We start from the raw sequence: 21138 nt of genomic DNA, 5'->3' as shown, positions 1-21138 counted from the left end.
AATTTCAGTCAGATTTCTTTTGTATTTCTCGTTTTTTTTAATTGAAGATTTAATTCCTTTTTGTTTTTGTTATTTTTCATATTACTTTATTGTTTTTGGTGTGTGTGTGTGTGTGTGTGTGTGTGTGTGTGTGTGTGTGTGTAGGCATACATGGTTTACAAAACCAATTTTCAGGTTTACTCACCAGCATTACAAGACCAATCGGTTTACGGAACCAATTTTGATGGTCTCGTAAACATAAAACTTTATAATGTTATAATTATTGAATATCAATTGTACAAGTCATTATGAATATATGTGTGATTACATAGTTTCTAGTGTTATCAGTTAATATAGTTGTTCTACTGTTATGGCCCACCCCCTGCCTTTCTGACGTTCACACATATTGGTCTCACATGACAGGATGGGTTTGTGAGACCAAGACCTGTGTGTCCAACAGCGACACCACAGGCTGCAAGAGACATTGCAAGTTACACACGTTTCCGCGAAAATACACACATTGACCCGCCAATTTTACACACAAAACCGCCTTCAGCCGGCTTGCAGTGTGGACCAGCGAGCCGGGAGCAGCGAGCAGGATGAACTTCGAAAAGTAAGACTTTCATATTTTATTTTATGAATTAATGTTCATGCTGGTTGTTAGCTAACAGATTACTCTAAAACTTAAGGAGTTATCTGATAACTACACACTCTGTACACATGCTTATTTTGTTTTTTTTATTTCATAAAATGTGAGTCAGCTTTCACTGGATCCTCCGTCAGCTAGCTTAACAGCGGTAGCTTCTGAAAGAGTAAAATCCATTTTGTTTAGCATGAAGAGACTGACGGTGTTATGTCGATATCAGATATCCTGCTTAACCTCTGTGTGTGTCTCTGTGTGAACGCGGACTTTTTGACCGTCAAAGGAGGTTAACATGTTTGAGACAGAACCGTTTAACAAGATGATCTTGAACGCAACGTTTGACTTACAGTAGTTCCCTCCCCTGGCCTGAACACACTCCGCTGTGAAGCTAGGTTTGAGGGAGAGGTGCAATTTGTTTTTTTTAAAAAAACAAACGCGGTGTCCTTTTTGTGTCATGCCAGAACGTGTCTCCCGTTGTTTGCATCACGTCTGTTACAGCCGGACCGGAGCTCGTGTAAATGGCTTTAGCACTGCAGCTAATTGGTAAGCTAATTCTGTCATCTAGTCAGGTTTCAACCATCATTCGAAGCAATTAGTTTTGTTGCCGTTTGGCTGCTGGCTTTGGACGCTTTGTTGTCGATGGCTTTGCTCGTAACGATGGAAGCTGCGGAGGCTCCGCTTTCATTTGAGGGTTGGTTGTGTTGTTTGCATAAAATATTGTTGTTCTATAATCCCGAATTATCGTTTATGAGCTGCTTCATGAAGTTTGATATGAAGTTATGGTTATAGTTATGATTTTAGCTGTATTTTGGGTATATAAACGAGCTTTGAACCTCCGTATCCATACGCATTAGCGCAACTGGGCAACAGGTGATCTGCCAGCAGCGAAATACAATGCGAGGCCCAGCTGCTGGACGAGAGGTTTATTTTCGATAAAACGAAACTTAACAGACCGTAGAACCTCCGTATCCCTACGCATTAGCGCAACTGCGTAGGGAGTAGGGAGTCTGTTAAGTTTCGTTTTATCGAAAATATACCTCTCGTCCTCCAAACTAAGTCTGCGCTGCTCGGTGATTACGGTAGGGAACAGACCGACTATAGATATGTACTTTATATGACCCCACTTCAAAAAACACGAACTATCCCTGTGTCTTTTGCTTTAAAATGACCTGAAACAATGCTAACTCACTGCTTCTGTATATGAGTAAGATTCAGTATGGCTTGTGTGTTTTTGTGTTTGCATGATCATGGTGTATGAGGCCAGTGTTTGGCATGTGAGGACAACAGTGAGCATAATACCTTTTTAGGCCACAGCTAAAATGAGTTCTGATAATGCTGTATATTTGTAAGGACTGACTTGACATGGTATTTTGCAGTGCGGCAAGGCAGACAAGACCCCATTTCTGATGCGCAACACCACGTAAGACTAAAGAGGGACAAAGCGTTGTGTGTCTGGAGATACATAGACCCCATCAAAGGTAAGTTTTTGCTTTAAACCCTGTGTGTACTTGCGTACTGTAAGTGCTTGATTTGAGATTTGATGATGTCTGATGTCTTGTGTCTCAAAGCCCCCAAATCACAATAAGCTTGAATCTTTATTAATTTCCCTTTTTTCAGTTTTAGGTCATTTTAGATCAGTTTTGTAGTTTTTGGTCAATTGTGGTCAGGTTTGCACACAGTAGCCGTGTCTCCACAGTCTTGCTCAAAGAGGTTTGTCAGTACACTGTGTCAGTGTAGATTCAAACACAGGAAGTGCTTTAAGATGACCTGAAACAATGCTAACTCACTGCTTCTGTATATGAGTAAGATTCAGTATGGCTTGTGTGTTTTTGTGTTTGCATGATCATGGTGTATGAGGCCAGTGTTTGGCATATGAGGACAACAGTGAGACAGTGTGAACCAATACTTTAGTACAAAGACTTTTGTGTGTTTGTGTGTGGCTCAGTAATGGTTTATAAGGACAGAGTGAAACATACAAGGTCATACAGTAAAATACAGTGTGTCACATCACAGTTTTGCATGATTTTAAATATTGGCTTATGACAAGCAGTTTTAGGATCAAATTTCACAATGTTTTCATCAAATTATGCCGTTTCTCATCGAGGGGAAAAACAGTAAATATTGTGAATCTGTACAGTAATGTTGAGATGATATTTGATGAGTGAGTTAGCAGATCTTATGAATTTCACCTTCTTTCCTCATGATTGTCATTTTTTATCATAATTTCACTTTTTTTTAATTACACTGGTTTTCATTAACTGTTATTTATTTATTTATTGATAGGAAGAGGTGTGTTTGCATTGGAGCCAATTTGTAAAGGCTCCCAAATCACAATAAGCTTGAATCTTTATTAATTTCTTCTCTTTTTTTCAGTTTTAGGTCATTTTTAGATCAGTTTTGTAGTTTTTGGTCAATTGTGGTCAGGTTTTGCACACAGTAGCCGTGTCTCCACAGTCTTGCTCAAAGAGGTTTGTCAGTACACTGTGTCAGTGTAGATTCAAACACAGGAAGTGCTTTAAGATGACCTGAAACAATGCTAACTCACTGCTTCTGTATATGAGTAAGATTCAGTATGGCTTGTGTGTTTTTGTGTTTGCATGATCATGGTGTATGAGGCCAGTGTTTGGCATATGAGGACAACAGTGAGACAGTGTGAACCAATACTTTAGTACAAAGACTTTTGTGTGTTTGTGTGTGGCTCAGTAATGGTTTATAAGGACAGAGTGAAACATACAAGGTCATACAGTAAAATACAGTGTGTCACATCACAGTTTTGCATGATTTTAAATATTGGCTTATGACAAGCAGTTTTAGGATCAAATTTCACAATGTTTTCATCAAATTATGCCGTTTCTCATCAAGGGGGAAAATCAGTAAATTTTGTGAATCTGTACAGTAATGTTGAGATGATATTTGATGAGTGAGTTAGCAGATCTTATGAATTTCACCTTCTTTCCTCATGATTGTCATTTTTTATCATAATTTCACTTTTTTTTAATTACGCTGGTTTTCATTAACTGTTATTTATTTATTTATTTATTTATTTATTGATAGGAAGAGGTGTGTTTGCATTGGAGCCAATTTGTAAAGGCTCCCAAATCACAATAAGCTTGAATCTTTATTAATTTCTTCTCTTTTTTTCAGTTTTAGGTCATTTTAGATCAGTTTTGTAGTTTTGGTCAATTGTGGTCAGGTTTTGCACACAGTAGCCGTGTCTCCCACAGTCTTGCTCAAGAGGTTTGTCAGTACACTGTGTCAGTGTAGATTCAAACACAGGAAGTGCTTTAAGATGACCTGAAACAATGCTAACTCACTGCTTCTGTATATGAGTAAGATTCAGTATGGCTTGTGTGTTTTGTGTTTGCATGATCATGGTGTATGAGGCCAGTGTTTGGCATATGAGGACAACAGTGAGACAGTGTGAACCAATACTTTAGTACAAAGACTTTGTGTGTTTGTGTGTGGCTCAGTAATGGTTTATAAGGACAGAGTGAAACATACAAGGTCATACAGTAAAATACAGTGTGTCACATCACAGTTTTGCATGATTTTAAATATTGGCTTATGACAAGCAGTTTTAGGATCAAATTTCACAATGTTTTCATCAAATTATGCCGTTTCTCATCGAGGGGAAAAACAGTAAATATTGTGAATCTGTACAGTAATGTTGAGATGATATTTGATGAGTGAGTTAGCAGATCTTATGAATTTCACCTTCTTTCCTCATGATTGTCATTTTTTATCATAATTTCACTTTTTTTTAATTACGCTGGTTTTCATTAACTGTTATTTATTTATTTATTTATTTATTTATTGATAGGAAGAGGTGTGTTTGCATTGGAGCCAATTTGTAAAGGCTCCCAAATCACAATAAGCTTGAATCTTTATTAATTTCTTCTCTTTTTTTCAGTTTTAGGTCATTTTTAGATCAGTTTTGTAGTTTTTGGTCAATTGTGGTCAGGTTTTGCACACAGTAGCCGTGTCTCCACAGTCTTGCTCAAAGAGGTTTGTCAGTACACTGTGTCAGTGTAGATTCAAACACAGGAAGTGCTTTAAGATGACCTGAAACAATGCTAACTCACTGCTTCTGTATATGAGTAAGATTCAGTATGGCTTGTGTGTTTTTGTGTTTGCATGATCATGGTGTATGAGGCCAGTGTTTGGCATATGAGGACAACAGTGAGACAGTGTGAACCAATACTTTAGTACAAAGACTTTTGTGTGTTTGTGTGTGGCTCAGTAATGGTTTATAAGGACAGAGTGAAACATACAAGGTCATACAGTAAAATACAGTGTGTCACATCACAGTTTTGCATGATTTTAAATATTGGCTTATGACAAGCAGTTTTAGGATCAAATTTCACAATGTTTTCATCAAATTATGCCGTTTCTCATCAAGGGGGAAAAACAGTAAATATTGTGAATCTGTACAGTAATGTTGAGATGATATTTGATGAGTGAGTTAGCAGATCTTATGAATTTCACCTTCTTTCCTCATGATTGTCATTTTTTATCATAATTTCACTTTTTTTTAATTACGCTGGTTTTCATTAACTGTTATTTATTTATTTATTTATTTATTTATTGATAGGAAGAGGTGTGTTTGCATTGGAGCCAATTTGTAAAGGCTCCCAAATCACAATAAGCTTGAATCTTTATTAATTTCTTCTCTTTTTTTCAGTTTTAGGTCATTTTTAGATCAGTTTTGTAGTTTTTGGTCAATTGTGGTCAGGTTTTGCACACAGTAGCCGTGTCTCCCACAGTCTTGCTCAAAGAGGTTTGTCAGTACACTGTGTCAGTGTAGATTCAAACACAGGAAGTGCTTTAAGATGACCTGAAACAATGCTAACTCACTGCTTCTGTATATGAGTAAGATTCAGTATGGCTTGTGTGTTTTTGTGTTTGCATGATCATGGTGTATGAGGCCAGTGTTTGGCATATGAGGACAACAGTGAGACAGTGTGAACCAATACTTTAGTACAAAGACTTTTGTGTGTTTGTGTGTGGCTCAGTAATGGTTTATAAGGACAGAGTGAAACATACAAGGTCATACAGTAAAATACAGTGTGTCACATCACAGTTTTGCATGATTTTAAATATTGGCTTATGACAAGCAGTTTTAGGATCAAATTTCACAATGTTTTCATCAAATTATGCCGTTTCTCATCGAGGGGGAAAAACAGTAAATATTGTGAATCTGTACAGTAATGTTGAGATGATATTTGATGAGTGAGTTAGCAGATCTTATGAATTTCACCTTCTTTCCTCATGATTGTCATTTTTTATCATAATTTCACTTTTTTTTTTATTATGCTGGTTTTCATTAACTGTTATTTATTTATTTATTTATTGATAGGAAGAGGTGTGTTTGCATTAGAGCCAATTCGTAAAGGCTCATTCATTTTGGAGTACAGAGGAGTTTTGGAGAAGACTGAGAAGACTGCAACATGGAATGAGTATACATACATCTTCAAACATAAAGGAACAGAATATTGGTGAGTAAGCTGAATTGCAGGATGTTATTCTTGATCAAAAGCCAAACTACACATGACCCGTGTTTCCACTATGGAATAGTGGCACTACGATGATGGGGACATCGAAACTCGTGACTTCGCGGATGGGCCCCTCTCGGCCCCACTCTGCAGTGGAGACATGCCTCCTTACCGCGTGGTAAGGGAGGCAGTGTTTCAATGTCCACGAATCGCAATGCGACAGTTTTTGTAGTGCGACTTTGTCGCTGGCCCACTTGTCGAACATCTTCTTTTGTTGTTTTTAACTGTGTAGATGGTTGCTACTAGGCTAATGCTTCTCTTCTGCTAGGTTTTAAAAATGCTGCTTGATTTGGTGTTTTCTGAAAACGTCACATCCCGCTCTGTTTTCACCCAATCAGCGAGTAAACCTTAAGCCCCACCTGGGAGCTTTTCGAGGCCGATCTGAGTACCTACTCCGAGGCAGGGTCTTATTTCGGCCCCGTAAATGTTCCCGGAGATGGCCCTGAGGGGGAAGGCCCTATAGTGGAGACACAGACCTGCTGCCCGGCCCCGTATTTTGGCCGGTTGGCCCCGTGAGTGGAAACGGCCCTATGCAGAAATTTCTGGGTGATAGAAATGCTTGCCAATGATGTTCTTGCTTCTGGACCACAATTTTGTTCACATTTTTAGTAACTCATTCTTGTAACTCCTGTAGCATTGATGCTTCAAGTGAAGATGGGACACTTGGCAGACTCGTGAATGATGCTGAAAAGCCGAATGCGAAAATAAAAAAAATAGAGGTGGATGGTGTACCCAGTCTGTGTTTGTTTGCCATCGTTGACATTGAGGAAGGGCAAGAAATAACCTATGACTACGGAGGAGAAAACCTGCCATGGCGTTCTTGCCAAAGGCATCAAATATCCAAGGTAGAGTACATTTGACCAATTGAATCTATTTTTTAAAAATAATGAATAGTATATAATAAGAAGACTTCAGCACTGCATAAGATCTTTCTCTCTGTCTCCTCTCTATCCTCTCTCTCCATCCTCTCTGTCCTCTCTCTGTCCTCTTTCACTCCTCTGTCCTCTCTCCGTTCTCTCTCTGTCCTCTCTCTGTCTCCTCTGTCTCCTCTCTGTCCTCTCTCTGTCTCCTCTCTGTCCTCTCTCTGTCTTCTCTCTGTCCTCTGTGCGTCCTCTCTCTGTCTCCTCTCTGTCTCCTCTCTGTGCTCTCTCCGTCCTCTCTCCGTCCTCTCTCTCTCTGTCTCCTCTCTGTCTCCTCTCTGTGCTCTCTCCGTCCTCTCTCCGTCCTCTCTCTGTCTCCTCTCTGTCCTCTCTTTGTCCTCTCTCCGTCCTCTCTCTGTCCTCTCTCTGTCCTCTTTCATGCCTCTCTGTCCTCTCTCTGTCTCCTCTCTATCCTCTGTCTGTCTCCTCTCTCTGATAGGGATACTATATATATATATATATATATATATATATATATACAGTACAGGCCAAAAGTTTGGACACACCTTCTCATTCAATGCGTTTTCTTTATTTTCATGACTATTTACATTGTAGATTCTCACTGAAGGCATCAAAACTATGAATGAACACATGTGGAGTTATGTACTTAACAAAAAAAGGTGAAATAACTGAAAACATGTTTTATATTCTAGTTTCTTCAAAATAGCCACCCTTTGCTCTGATTACTGCTTTGCACACTCTTGGCAGTCTCTCCATGAGCTTCAAGAGGTAGTCACCTGAAATGGTTTTCCAACAGTCTTGAAGGAGTTCCCAGAGGTGTTTAGCACTTGTTGGCCCCTTTGCCTTCACTCTGCGGTCCAGCTCACCCCAAACCATCTCGATTGGGTTCAGGTCCGTGACTGTGGAGGCCAGGTCATCTGCCGCAGCACTCCATCACTCTCCTTCTTGGTCAAATAGCCCTTACACAGCCTGGAGGTGTGTTTGGGGTCATTGTCCTGTTGAAAAATAAATGATCGTCCAACTAAACGCAAACCGGATGGGATGGCATGTCGCTGCAGGATGCTGTGGTAGCCATGCTGGTTCAGTGTGCCTTCAATTTTGAATAAATCCCCAACAGTGTCACCAGCAAAACACCCCCACACCATCACACCTCCTCCTCCATGCTTCACAATGGGAACCAGGCATGTGGAATCCATCCGTTCACCTTTTCTGCGTCTCACAAAGACACGGCGGTTGGAACCAAAGATCTCAAATTTGGACTCATCAGACCAAAGCACAGATTTCCACTGGTCTAATGTCCATTCCTTGTGTTTCTTGGCCCAAACAAATCTCTTCTGCTTGTTGCCTCTCCTTAGCAGTGGTTTCCTAGCAGCTATTTGACCATGAAGGCCTGATTCGCGCAGTCTCCTCTTAACAGTTGTTCTAGAGATGGGTCTGCTGCTAGAACTCTGTGTGGCATTCATCTGGTCTCTGATCTGAGCTGCTGTTAACTTGCGATTTCTGAGGCTGGTGACTGGGATGAACTTATCCTCAGAAGCAGAGGTGACTCTTGGTCTTCCTTTCCTGGATCGGTCCTCACGTGTGCCAGTTTCGTTGTAGCGCTTGATGGTTTTTGCGACTCCACTTGGGGACACATTTAAAGTTTTTGCAATTTTCCGGACTGACTGACCTTCATTTCTTAAAGTAATGATGGCCACTCGTTTTTCTTTAGTTAGCTGATTGGTTCTTGCCATAATATGAATTTTAACAGTTGTCCAATAGGGCTGTCGGCTGTGTATTAACCTGACTTCTGCACAACACAACTGATGGTCCCAACCCCATTGATAAAGCAAGAAATTCCACTAATTAACCCTGATAAGGAACACCTGTGAAGTGGAAACCATTTCAGGTGACTACCTCTTGAAGCTCATGGAGAGAATGCCAAGAGTGTGCAAAGCAGTAATCAGAGCAAAGGGTGGCTATTTTGAAGAAACTAGAATATAAAACATGTTTTCAGTTATTTGACCTTTTTTTGTTAAGTACATAACTCCACATGTGTTCATTCATAGTTTTGATGCCTTCAGTGAGAATCTACAATGTAAATAGTCATGAAAATAAAGAAAACGCATTGAATGAGAAGGTGTGTCCAAACTTTTGGCCTGTACTGTATATATATATAATTTCTTGGCCAGATATAATTGAAATGCGGGCGAAGTTTGATATGTCACCTCAATGTCAAATTCAGTATTTCAGCAGCAGATGTTTTACATTGAAATAACTGCCATGTCTCCCTCTTTCATTCTCCTCTGGTTTTCCCTTTTTGCCTCTCCATCAGCCTATGGCTCCAACTACAGTCAAGAAACCTGTTCCCCACACACCAGTCCTCTCTCCTACAAGTCACACACCAGTCGTGTCTCCGTCTACAGGTCACACATCAGTCGTGTCTCCGTCTACAGGCCACACACCAGTTGTGTCTCCATCTGCAAGCCACACACCAGTCGTCTCTCCATCAACAGGCCACACACCATTCCTCTCCTCCACAGTGCTTCCTGAAGAGGTTTGTCAGTACATTTGTTGGTGTAGCTTTAAATGCAGGAAGTGTTATGACATGACCTGAAACGATGCTCACTTTCTGCTTCTGTATATGACTGATGATGGGTTTTTCTTTCCTCTACTCTATGGCTGCCCAATTGACTGATGTTTTGGTTATGGCTGTGTGACCTTTGTGTGTTTAATTGTGGTTTTGCTTTATTTTTCCACATGGAAAGATGGTTGGATCACAGCAGCAAGCCAAGAGGCCAGGCAGTTGCAATGATGGTAAGAAATCTTTATATAAAACATAATAGAGGAAGGATATACCAGGCAAAACCTTATTATAAGTAGTGACTCATTTGAGGGGATACCATACAAGTTGGTGTGTGTATCCTTCATTTACACAATCCAATTCTTTTCATTTTCATTATAATCTATTTAAGCTTTTGAAGAACAGAGAGGAAGGAAGAGAAGAAAGCAAGAGAATTCAGGAGGAATGAGGAAGAGAGATAGGGGTAAGAATTAACAAAGCCATTGTTTTCTTCTTTTTTTTCTTTCTCCTCGAACTTTTATCTTACTTTTCTTAGGATTTATTAGGTGGATTTGATTTATTTGCACTATGGACACTAGTGACTTTGTGTCTGCTTTGGCCTTACTACTGTTTTTCATGCTTATTATAGCCGTGTCTGGGGAGTCCGTGAACAGCCATGACGCTATCGTTTACACCGGGGATCAGCTGTTGACGCTGCTTAACACAGCGGTGCTACCTCAAGACAGGCCCGATATCCCCCCAGGATATCAATTAATAACATTCAAATTCACATTCAAATTAAACTAAAATTTGTCAAAACAACATCCCAGAGAAAAAAACATTCTAAATAGTTTATAAATGTGGGGATTTTTTTTTTAAACCTGGTGATATGCTGATTGGAGTTCTTGTCAGATCTAAGCTGCTTGTATGTGTTTCTTTCCAGACTAATATCTTGAAGTAAAACCGAATGTGAGTTCACAGGATTTGAGCTGGCATTGCAAGGCTAGGTTTCAGCCACCTAGAGGAAGTTATCTAAGTAAAAAATTCAAATCTGTATTCACACGATAAATTTCAATGTGTTTTTTCTTTTAGATTGCAAGACACATCATGTCGTGAAAGAGAACTTGGGCTCATTTGAAAAATGCTCACTTTGCCGTGGGCCATTTTCTTCATTGAAGTGGTGGGGGCTAAGATGTGAAGGTTTGTATAAAATTCTAAGATCGACATGTTGCATTACACATGTACACTGTGTTTGCTTGTAGAAAGACATTTCTCATGGTCGACAAACTTACACTTGTTTTCAAAATAATAGCAGTGTGTTTAAAAAAGTGAATAAAGCTTAAACTCCTCATCATAGTTGTAAGATTCACACATGAACATGCTTTAGGAACATTGCACATTCTTTTCCAAATCAAGAAATGAAGGAAAAAACCATGAACTTTGTTATTATTTTACAGAAAAGTGAAGAAATCAGATATTAGGCTGTTCAAAATAATAGCAGTGTCGGGTTCAATGAGTCAGGCTATTGATTCTGTGAAAAAACAGGTGGCCCACATTGCAGGATGAAGGCAGCAGATGTTGTACATGCTAGTTAAAGTACATTTCTGGAGAAAAGCCCAGAATGGTATCGAACTTCTACAGTAGTACAAATATGGTCTGTACTCATAAAACGATGCATTGGAAAGTTTGTAAGTATACCAGGAGTTTATTAAAATAACACTTACCTGATGGTTTCTACTCTGCTGCTACTGCTGTAAACATTGTCAAAATGTTGCGTGATGCACTGAGGAAAAATAACTAGTGGTCTACTAGCAACACCGGGTGATCCTGCGAGATTTCGACAATGTTTACAGAAGTAGCGTAGCAGCACAGTAGAGGCTGGGGTTTGGCGAGCTTCATCCCAAGACCTGAGCGAGGTGGCCAGCCATCGCCACACACACCACAGATCCATCCCAGCGATGCTGTCTACCTGCTGTTCAACACGCTGTTGTGCAGCATCACGAGGAGGGATCCATGGTGGTGAGTGGATGTACCTGGCCACGGGTCTCTGCGTGGAATGCGCCAAATTCCTCCTGTTTTCCCGGCAGCAGCACTGACGTGCTGTACATGTCTTTGTAGGTTCATTGTGACATCCATCACGAGTCCAACACAAAGGCCACATAAGCACAAAAAACGTTTTCTCTAGTGAAATCTGTCTGAATGTCACTCATGCTATGAGCACGTACGGTGAGAGAGAGCAACAGTTCACTTGACATTACTAGTGGCGCTGAAAACAACCATTTTTAGAATCTTCTGCAATGCACCTTTTAAGTAAAAAAAAAAACAACACAATTTTGTGAAGCATTACAACATTAATGCTAACCTTAGTATTTTGTTGTTTTAACAGTTTGTACCACTGTATGGCATACATACTGCTTTCACTCCAAAGACAAAAGACAAAAGACTTCGGTAAGTAGTTATTTTGGTAACCCTTTACTAGAAGCAGTATTCATAAGGTTTTCATACCACCTACACCTACATTAGCACTAAGAACTGGCATAAACATATATTTATTGAAATGCTTTTCCAAAACGTTTAAAGTGTTAGTTCAAATAGTGTATTGTGTGTCATGGGTAATAGATTTGGTGTTAACAGGGAAGGTAACAAAATTCATTCTCAAACTGATGTCACCAAAATAATTCTGCGGTCATGGTAAAAGTGGCATATATGGTAATTAGGGACTCTGACAGATGCTGATACCTCCATTTTGATTTTAAAACAAAACACAAATTAAATTTGAAATTGTATGAACTTTGAACACATCAGAAAGGTGAAAAATCCTAGCAGTCCACTACACCAAAGATGTAATGGCAGCATCAGCAGTGACTTGTCATTATGTGTTAAGCACAAAACTTGCAGTTCAATTACTAGCAGTTATAGGATCACATTTCACAAGGTTTTCATCTTTGAGCAAAATGTAAACATTGTGAGTCTGCTCAGTAGAAGTTCTAGCCAAATATGTTCAGATAATATTTGATGTGTGTGAGTTGGTAGATCTTATGAAACACAGCTTTGAAGCCTCAGTGTTAACTGTTGAAGTGTTACATACCAACAGTGAATCAGTGATGTTCACTTTCTGGAAATTATATTCATTGTCTCGAATCATCAAATTCAGTATTTCAGCAGCAGATGTTTTACATTGAAATAACTGCCATGTCTCCCTCTTTCATTCTCCTCTGGTTTTCCCTTTTTGCCTCTCCATCAGCCTATGGCTCCAACAGTCGAGAAACCTGTTCTCCACACACCAGTCCTCTCTCCAGCCACAAGTCACACACCAGTCATGTCTCCGTCTACAGGCCACACACCAGTTGTGTCTCCGTCTACAGGCCACACATCAGTCGTGTCTGCGTCTACAGGCCACACACCAGTTGTGTCTCCGTCTACAGGCCACACACCATTCCTCTCCTCCACAGTGCTTCCTGAAGAGGTTTGTCAGTACTTTTGTCGGTGTAGCTTTACGCACAGGAAATGCATTCACATGACCTGAAATGATGCTCACTTTCTGCCTTTGTATATGACTTATGATTTGGTATGGTCCTATAACCCTGGTGTGTTTTGTGTGTAAGCCTACTCATAGTGTTTGAGGCCATTGTTTGATATATGAGGACAGCAGTGAGAAGCAATACTTTAGCACAAAGACTTGCGTGTGTGTGTTTGTTTTACTGCTGTTCGATAAATCGGTTATACATCGTAAATCAAATTTTTTAGTTATGATAATGTTGATAAAATGAAATCGCTAAATCGAGATTTTCTTCTTCAACTACTTGAGCAACCGCTAATTACTTCAGCGACTGACCACGCTAACGTATCTACCGGCTTGTTTACACTTGACTTCAATTCATTGTTATTAAATTGAACGTTGTCGCATTTTTACTTGTGTACCGCTGTTTAACACGAGGTGGACAACACGGCTCCATCTGCTCCGCTAATGTCTCCCCCCTCCTACTCATAGTTGTAGTATGTTTACAACCACAACTTTGTTAAGCGCTGTCCACACAGAACTATAACTATACAGCTATAATGATGTAAACATCCCCACCGATGCACCATAATGTTCTGTAGCCATGTGCCCTGGGTTCATCTAATACTGTAATTTATAATATCTAAAATAACAGGAGAGGAGAGGTGTGGAGTTTGACACTCTGACATGTTACAGTAGGTTACTGTAACCTCATAACAGTGTCTTCCTGTCTGGAAACAACATTTCAAAATAAAAGCCAGCGAACAAACAGAACAAAAATTAAAGTGAACCAGCAGAGTATGAGCTTAATTAATTAGCCATGTTCTCTGTTCTCTCTCTGTCTCCTCTGTGTCTCCTCTCTGTCTTCTATCCATCCTCTGTCCGTCCTCTCTCTGTCCTCTGTCTCTTCTGTCTCCTCTCTGTCCTCTGTCCGTCCTTTCTCTGTCCCCTCTCTGTCCTCTCTTCGTCCTCTCTCTGTCCTCTGTCCGTCCTCTCTCTGTCTTCTCTGTCCTCTCTCTGTCCTCTGTCCGTCCTCTCTCTGATAGGGATATAACATATATATATATATATATATATATATATATATATATATATATATATATATATATATGTGTATTTGTCTATATATATATGTATATACATATATATATATATATATATATATATATGTATATGTTATATAATAGGGATGCACCGAAATGAAAATTTGTGGCTGAAGCCGAAACCGAATAATATTAAACGCTTGGCCAAATACCGAATATTGTTTAGTTTTTCATTAGTTTTTGCAGATGAACCCCCTCCAGCAGGGTATGAAATTAACAAAATATTTTGGGGGCAGTTTTGGCCCCCACGGTCTAAAAAAATGGGGGCATTTTCAAAATGTTTGGGGGCCATCAAAAAATTGTAATTATGTTCTAACAGTAAGCACATGAAAAGCAAAACCAACTAAGATAGTGTCTTCACTCTTCAGTAGAAACCACTATAAATGAAACAAATAATGGGTTACATAAAGTTATGGTTGCAAAATATCACTCAGATTTCCTATAATTCAACCAGTTTAAATGTGATGATTTAACCATTAATCTACTGATAGCAGTACTAATGTTTCACCACATTACAGTTACTTTTACTGTTAAAAAGGCCAAATTACTATAAATTCCTTAGATGCAATCCTGGAAGTAAGATAATTTAAAATTTAACATTCATTCTACCTTAATTTTTCATTAATTTGACATTGTGTAGACACAGATCTCCCAAGAAATGGTTAATTTAAATTTATGGTACAGCAAAGCCCCCTCCCCTTCTCTGTCAGATTACTCTCACGTAATCAGTGCAATCTCGTTGATTATGTCTGGGAAATGAGTTGTAGACGTGACGGTAAATTAATTTAATGAAAATAAAATTATACTTTAATGTCAGATTTTAATACCGTTAAAAATATAAATACATACAGTTGTTTCGAAAACTTGGGGGGCAATTTTGGCCCCCGGAACATGGCTTTGGGGGCATTCTTGGATAAATTGTGGGCCAAATGGCCTGTGGCCCTTGCTAATTTCTGACACTGCCCTCCAGATTAGTGTTGTCACGGTACCAATATTGGGACCCACTGTACGATACCAATGAAAATATCATGGTTCTGAGTAGTATCACGATACCACAGCGAAAATGAGGCAGATGTGCCTTTTGTCATTTATAAAAAGATAAATCACTTTTCTATAATACATCAATGATATTTCAATGGAATAAATTACTTACTGACTTATTCATACTTCAAAAACAGCATCAATAAGTGATTAACATAGGGGGGATCAAAATAAAATAAATAAATAAAATAAGAATCAACCAGCCACCCTCCTCCCCTTCATAAGTAAAGAACAGTCCCTAAAGTGCGCTGAGGTTTGTGGGCCGTGAACGGCTCGTTTCTCCTCTGCCACGTCACATACCTGTGTTCGGCTGGCTCGGCTGTTCAGGTACTTTTGGGCAGTCCACACGCCAAGAAGAGGATATTATTGGAGCCGACTTCTCTGTCGTGGTAAGCTGATGGCCGCCGTATTTGACAGGAATACATTACTGTCTGTGTCTGTGACCCGTTCAACCCACAACCTGTGGATTCGCTTTGGTTTCTGCTGCTGGTTGAAATCTGTAGGCTGCTCGCACAGCGTGCTGAATGATTTAAGCCTATTTTGCTCGCTCAAAACTATTTTTAGTTGCAAATGCGAGCGCCGTGACGGACGGATCGCCACACTGCCGACATTTTACTCCACCGCACGGACGCTGTTTGATTGCGTTATCAAATCACTCTGCTATTATTGTGCCTTGCTTTTAAATTATTCCACGAATACCGAATGTGTGTTTTTGCAATATTCGCCGAATATATTCTGTTACCGAATATTCGGTGCATCCCTAATATATAATTTCTTGCGGGCCGGAAATTTGATATGTCAGCTCAATGTCAAATTCAGTATTTCAGCAGCAGATGTTTTACATTGAAATAACTGCCATGTCTCCCTCTTTCATTCTCCTCTGGTTTTCCCTTTTTGCCTCTCCATCAGCCTATGGCTCCAACTACTGTCGAGAAACCTGTTCTCCACACACCAGTCCTCTCTCCAGCCACAAGTCACACACCAGTCGTGTCTCCGTCTACAGGCCACACACCATTCCTCTCCTCCACAGTGCTTCCTGAAGAGGTTTGTCAGTACTTTTGTCGGTGTAGCTTTACGCACAGGAAATGCATTCACATGACCTGAAATGATGCTCACTTTCTGCCTTTGTATATGACTTATGATTTGGTATGGTCCTATAACCCTGGTGTGTTTTGTGTGTAAGCCTACTCATAGTGTTTGAGGCCATTGTTTGATATATGAGGACAGCAGTGAGAAGCAATACTTTAGCACAAAGACTTGCGTGTGTGTGTTTGTTTTACTGCTGTTCGATAAATAGCTTATACATCGTAAATCAAATTTTTAGTTATGATAATGTTGATAAAATGAAATCGCTAAATCGAGATTTTCTCTTCAACTACTTGAGCAACCGCTTAATTACTTCAGCGACTGACCACCGCTAACATATCTACCGCTTGTTTACACTTGACTTCAATTCATTGTTATTAAATTGAACGTTGTCGCATTTCTTTACTTGTGTACCGCTGTTTAACACGAGGTGGACAACACGGCTCCATCTGCTCCGCTAATGTCTCCTCCTACTCATAGTTGTAGTATGTTTACAACCACAACTTTGTTAAGCGCTGTCCACACAGAACTATAACTATACAGCTATAATGATGTAAACATCCCCACCGATGCACCATAATGTTCTGTAGCCATGTGCCCTGGGTTCATCTAATACTGTAATTTATAATATCTAAAATAACAGGAGAGAGGTGTGGAGTTTGACACTCTCTGACATGTTACAGTAGGTTACTGCAACCTCATAACAGTGTCTTCCTGTCTGGAAACAACATTTCAAAATAAAAGCCAGCGAACAAACAGAACAAAAATTAAAGTGAACCAGCAGAGTATGAGCTTAATTAATTAGCCATGTTCTCTGTTCTCTCTCTGTCTCCTCTGTGTCTCCTCTCTGTCTTCTATCCATCCTCTGTCCGTCCTCTCTCTGTCCTCTCTCGGTCCTCTGTCTCTTCTGTCTCCTCTCCATCCTCTCTCTGTCTCCTCTCCATCCTCTCTCTGTCTCCTCTCTGTCCTCTGTCCGTCTCTCTCTGTCCCCTCTCTGTCCTCTCTTCGTCTCTCTGTCCTCTGTCCGCTCTCTCTGTCCTCTCTCTGTCCTCTGTCCGTCTCTCTGATAGGGATATAACATATATATATATATATATATATATATATATATATATATATATATATATATATATATATATATATATATATGTTATATAATAGGGATGCACCGAAATGAAAATTTGTGGCTGAAGCCGAAACCGAATAATATTAAACGCTTGGCCAAATACCGAATATTGTTTAGTTTTTCATTAGTTTTTGCAGATGAACCCCCTCCAGCAGGGTATGAAATTAACAAAATATTTTGGGGGCAGTTTTGGCCCCCACGGTCTAAAAAAATGGGGCATTTTCAAAATGTTTGGGGCCATCAAAAATTGTAATTATGTTCTAACAGTAAGCACATGAAAAGCAAAACTAACTAAGATAGTGTCTTCACTCTTCAGTAGAAACCACTATAAATGAAACAAATAATGGGTTACATAAAGTTATGGTTGCAAAATATCACTCAGATTTCCTATAATTCAACCAGTTTAAATGTGATGATTTAACCATTAATCTACTGATAGCAGTACTAATGTTTCACCACATTACAGTTACTTTTACTGTTAAAAGGCCAAATTACTATAAATTCCTTAGATGCAATCCTGGAAGTAAGATAATTTAAAATTTAACATTCATTCTACCTTAATTTTTCATTAATTTGACATTGTGTAGACACAGATCTCCCAAGAAATGGTTAATTTAAATTTATGGTACAGCAAAGCCCCTCCCCTTCTCTGTCAGATTACTCTCACGTAATCAGTGCAATCTCGTTGATTATGTCTGGAAAATGAGTTGTAGACGTGACGGTAAATTAATTTAATGAAAATAAAATTATACTTTAATGTCAGATTTTAATACCGTTAAAAATATAAATACATATAGTTGTTTCAAAAACTTGGGGGAACATGGCTTTTGGGGGCATTCTTGGATAAATTGCGGGCCCGTGGCCCTTGCTAATTTCTGACACTGCCCTCCAGATTAGTGTTGTCACGGTACCAATATTGGGACCCACTGTACGATACCAGTGAAAATATCATGGTTCTGAGTAGTATCACGATACCACAGCGAAAATGAGGCAGATGTGCCTTTTGTCATTTATAAAAAGATAAATCACTTTTCTATAATACATCAATGATATTTCAATGGAATAAATTACTTACTGACTTATTCATACTTCAAAACAGCATCAACAAGTGATTAACATAGGGGGGATCAAAATAAAATAAATAAATAAAATAAGAATCAACCAGCCACCCTCCTCCCTTCATAAGTTAAGAACAGTCCCTAAAGTGCGCTTGAGGTTTGTGGGCCGTGAACGCGCTCGCTTCTCCTCTGCCACGTCACATACCTGTGTTCGGCTGGCTCGGCTGTTCAGGTACTTTTGGGCAGTCCACACGCCAAGAAGAGGATATTATTGGAGCCGACTTCTCTGTCGTGGTAAGCTGATGGCCGCCGTATTTGACAGGAATACATTACTGTCTGTGTCTGTGACCCCCGTTCAACCCACAACCTGTGGGATTCGCCTTTGGTTTCTGCTGCTGGTTGAAATCTGTAGGCTGCTCGCACAGCGTGCTGAATGATTTAAGCCTATTTTGCTCGCTCAAAACTATTTTTAGTTGCAAATGCGAGCGCCGTGACGGACGGATCGCCACACTGCCGACATTTTACTCCACCCGTCACGGACGCTGTTTGATTGCGTTATCAAAACACGCCGCTATTATTCTGCCTTGCTTTTAACTTATTCCACCGAATACCGAATGTGTGTTTTTTTGCAATATTCGGCCGAATATATTCGGTTACCGAATATTCGGTGCATCCCTAATATATAATTTCTTGCGGGCCGGAAATTTGATATGTCAGCTCAATGTCAAATTCAGTATTTCAGCAGCAGATGTTTTACATTGAAATAACTGCCATGTCTCCCTCTTTCATTCTCCTCTGGTTTTCCCTTTTTGCCTCTCCATCAGCCTATGGCTCCAACTACTGTCGAGAAACCTGTTCTCCACACACCAGTCCTCTCTCCAGCCACAAGTCACACACCAGTTGTGTCTCCGTCTACAGGCCACACACCATTCCTCTCCTCCACAGTGCTTCCTGAAGAGGTTTGTCAGTACTTTTGTCGGTGTAGCTTTACGCACAGGAAATGCATTCACATGACCTGAAATGATGCTCACTTTCTGCCTTTGTATATGACTTATGATTTGGTATGGTCCTATAACCCTGGTGTGTTTTGTGTGTAAGCCTACTCATAGTGTTTGAGGCCATTGTTTGATATATGAGGACAGCAGTGAGAAGCAATACTTTAGCACAAAGACTTGCGTGTGTGTGTTTGTTTTACTGCTGTTCGATAAATCGGTTATACATCGTAAATCAAATTTTTTAGTTATGATAATGTTGATAAAATGAAATCGCTAAATCGAGATTTCTCTTCAACTACTTGAGCAACCGCTAATTACTTCAGCGACTGACCACCGCTTAACATATCTACCGGCTTGTTTACACTTGACTTCAATTCATTGTTATTAAATTGAACGTTGTCGCATTTCTTTACTTGTGTACCGCTGTTTAACACGAGGTGGACAACACGGCTCCATCTGCTCCGCTAATGTCTCCCCCCTCCTACTCATAGTTGTAGTATGTTTACAACCACAACTTTGTTAAGCGCTGTCCACACAGAACTATAACTATACAGCTATAATGATGTAAACATCCCCACCGATGCACCATAATGTTCTGTAGCCATGTGCCCTGGGTTCATCTAATACTGTAATTTATAATATCTAAAATAACAGGAGAGGAGAGGTGTGGAGTTTGACACTCTGACATGTTACAGTAGGTTACTGCAACCTCATAACAGTGTCTTCCTGTCTGGAAACAACATTTCAAAATAAAAGCCAGCGAACAAACAGAACAAAAATTAAAGTGAACCAGCAGAGTATGAGCTTAATTAATTAGCCATGTTCTCAGCAGTTACAATCGCTGCTATAGTCCACACAGGGGCATTTCTACAAGATTTGTGGTTCCTAGACTGCTGCCACTTCCACTCTCTAATTTGACCACTTTGATCAACTTATGTGAAATAACTTTGTCTTTGTTGTTAAAATGATAATAAAAATAATCGAAATTGAATTTTTAAACATCAACAGTCCTAGTTTGTGTGTGTGTGCGCTCAGTAGTGGTTTATACAAGCACAATGAGAAGCATGTGAGGTCCAGTTGCTTGTTGATTGTCATGTAGTGCTTATTGCAGGTGTTATGTATGCCTTATGTTTTCTTTTGTTTTCCTTGTATTTTAATCAGAATGAAAGTGACTTCAGTGAAGAGGAGGCATCGGATGATGTGTGTGATCCAGAATACGTTCCAGGCTCAGAAAGTGACACAGAAGATGAGGAACCAATAAAAGGCTTGGCGAATTCAACATGCCAGGTTGCTGAAGAATCACTAATGGATACTTCTATGAACTGTACTGTCACAGATGACATTGACATTGGACAATCTTGCACCAACACAGTACCTTCAACCAGTGTTGTAAGAGCAGGACAAAATTTCTGCTTCATTTGCAAGGATTTTCATTTCAAAATAGCGGCATTTCAAAACTCACATAAAAGACAATTTGATATAGCATATGCCCTCAGTCTCCCAGCAGGCTCAGCAACTAGAAGAAGCTCCTAGAGAATCTTCAACAGGGGAAACTTCAGTACAACAGAGATGTACTGAAAAAGGAAGTGGTCAGCTTAAAGTGAAGCGCAAAGCTAAGAAGGTTGAATGTAAA

At 39.7% G+C, this 21138-nt stretch overlaps 1 protein-coding gene across 1 annotated transcript; it reads left to right on the top strand.

Annotated features, from left to right (window-relative positions):
• Window positions 1–1027: 1027 nt before the first annotated feature.
• LOC125895312 (uncharacterized) lies at window positions 1028–21025 on the top strand. The gene is made up of 13 exons (XM_049587056.1): window positions 1028–1165; window positions 1999–2100; window positions 5979–6117; window positions 6809–7019; window positions 9370–9591; window positions 9803–9851; window positions 10010–10081; window positions 10690–10797; window positions 11984–12045; window positions 12842–13063; window positions 16150–16284; window positions 20667–20894; window positions 21002–21025. The coding sequence occupies exons 1-13, from the start codon at window positions 1141–1143 to the stop codon at window positions 21023–21025; spliced, it is 1599 nt and encodes a 532-aa protein (XP_049443013.1). The 5' UTR covers window positions 1028–1140.
• The last annotated feature ends 113 nt before the right edge of the window (window positions 21026–21138 follow it).

This window comes from Epinephelus fuscoguttatus, linkage group LG1 (genome assembly GCF_011397635.1).
Source record: "Epinephelus fuscoguttatus linkage group LG1, E.fuscoguttatus.final_Chr_v1".
In the NCBI taxonomy this organism is placed as follows: Eukaryota; Metazoa; Chordata; class Actinopteri; order Perciformes; family Serranidae; genus Epinephelus; species Epinephelus fuscoguttatus.
The sequence above is the reverse complement of the archived record's forward strand: the minus strand, read 5'-3'. Positions and strand labels throughout refer to the sequence as shown.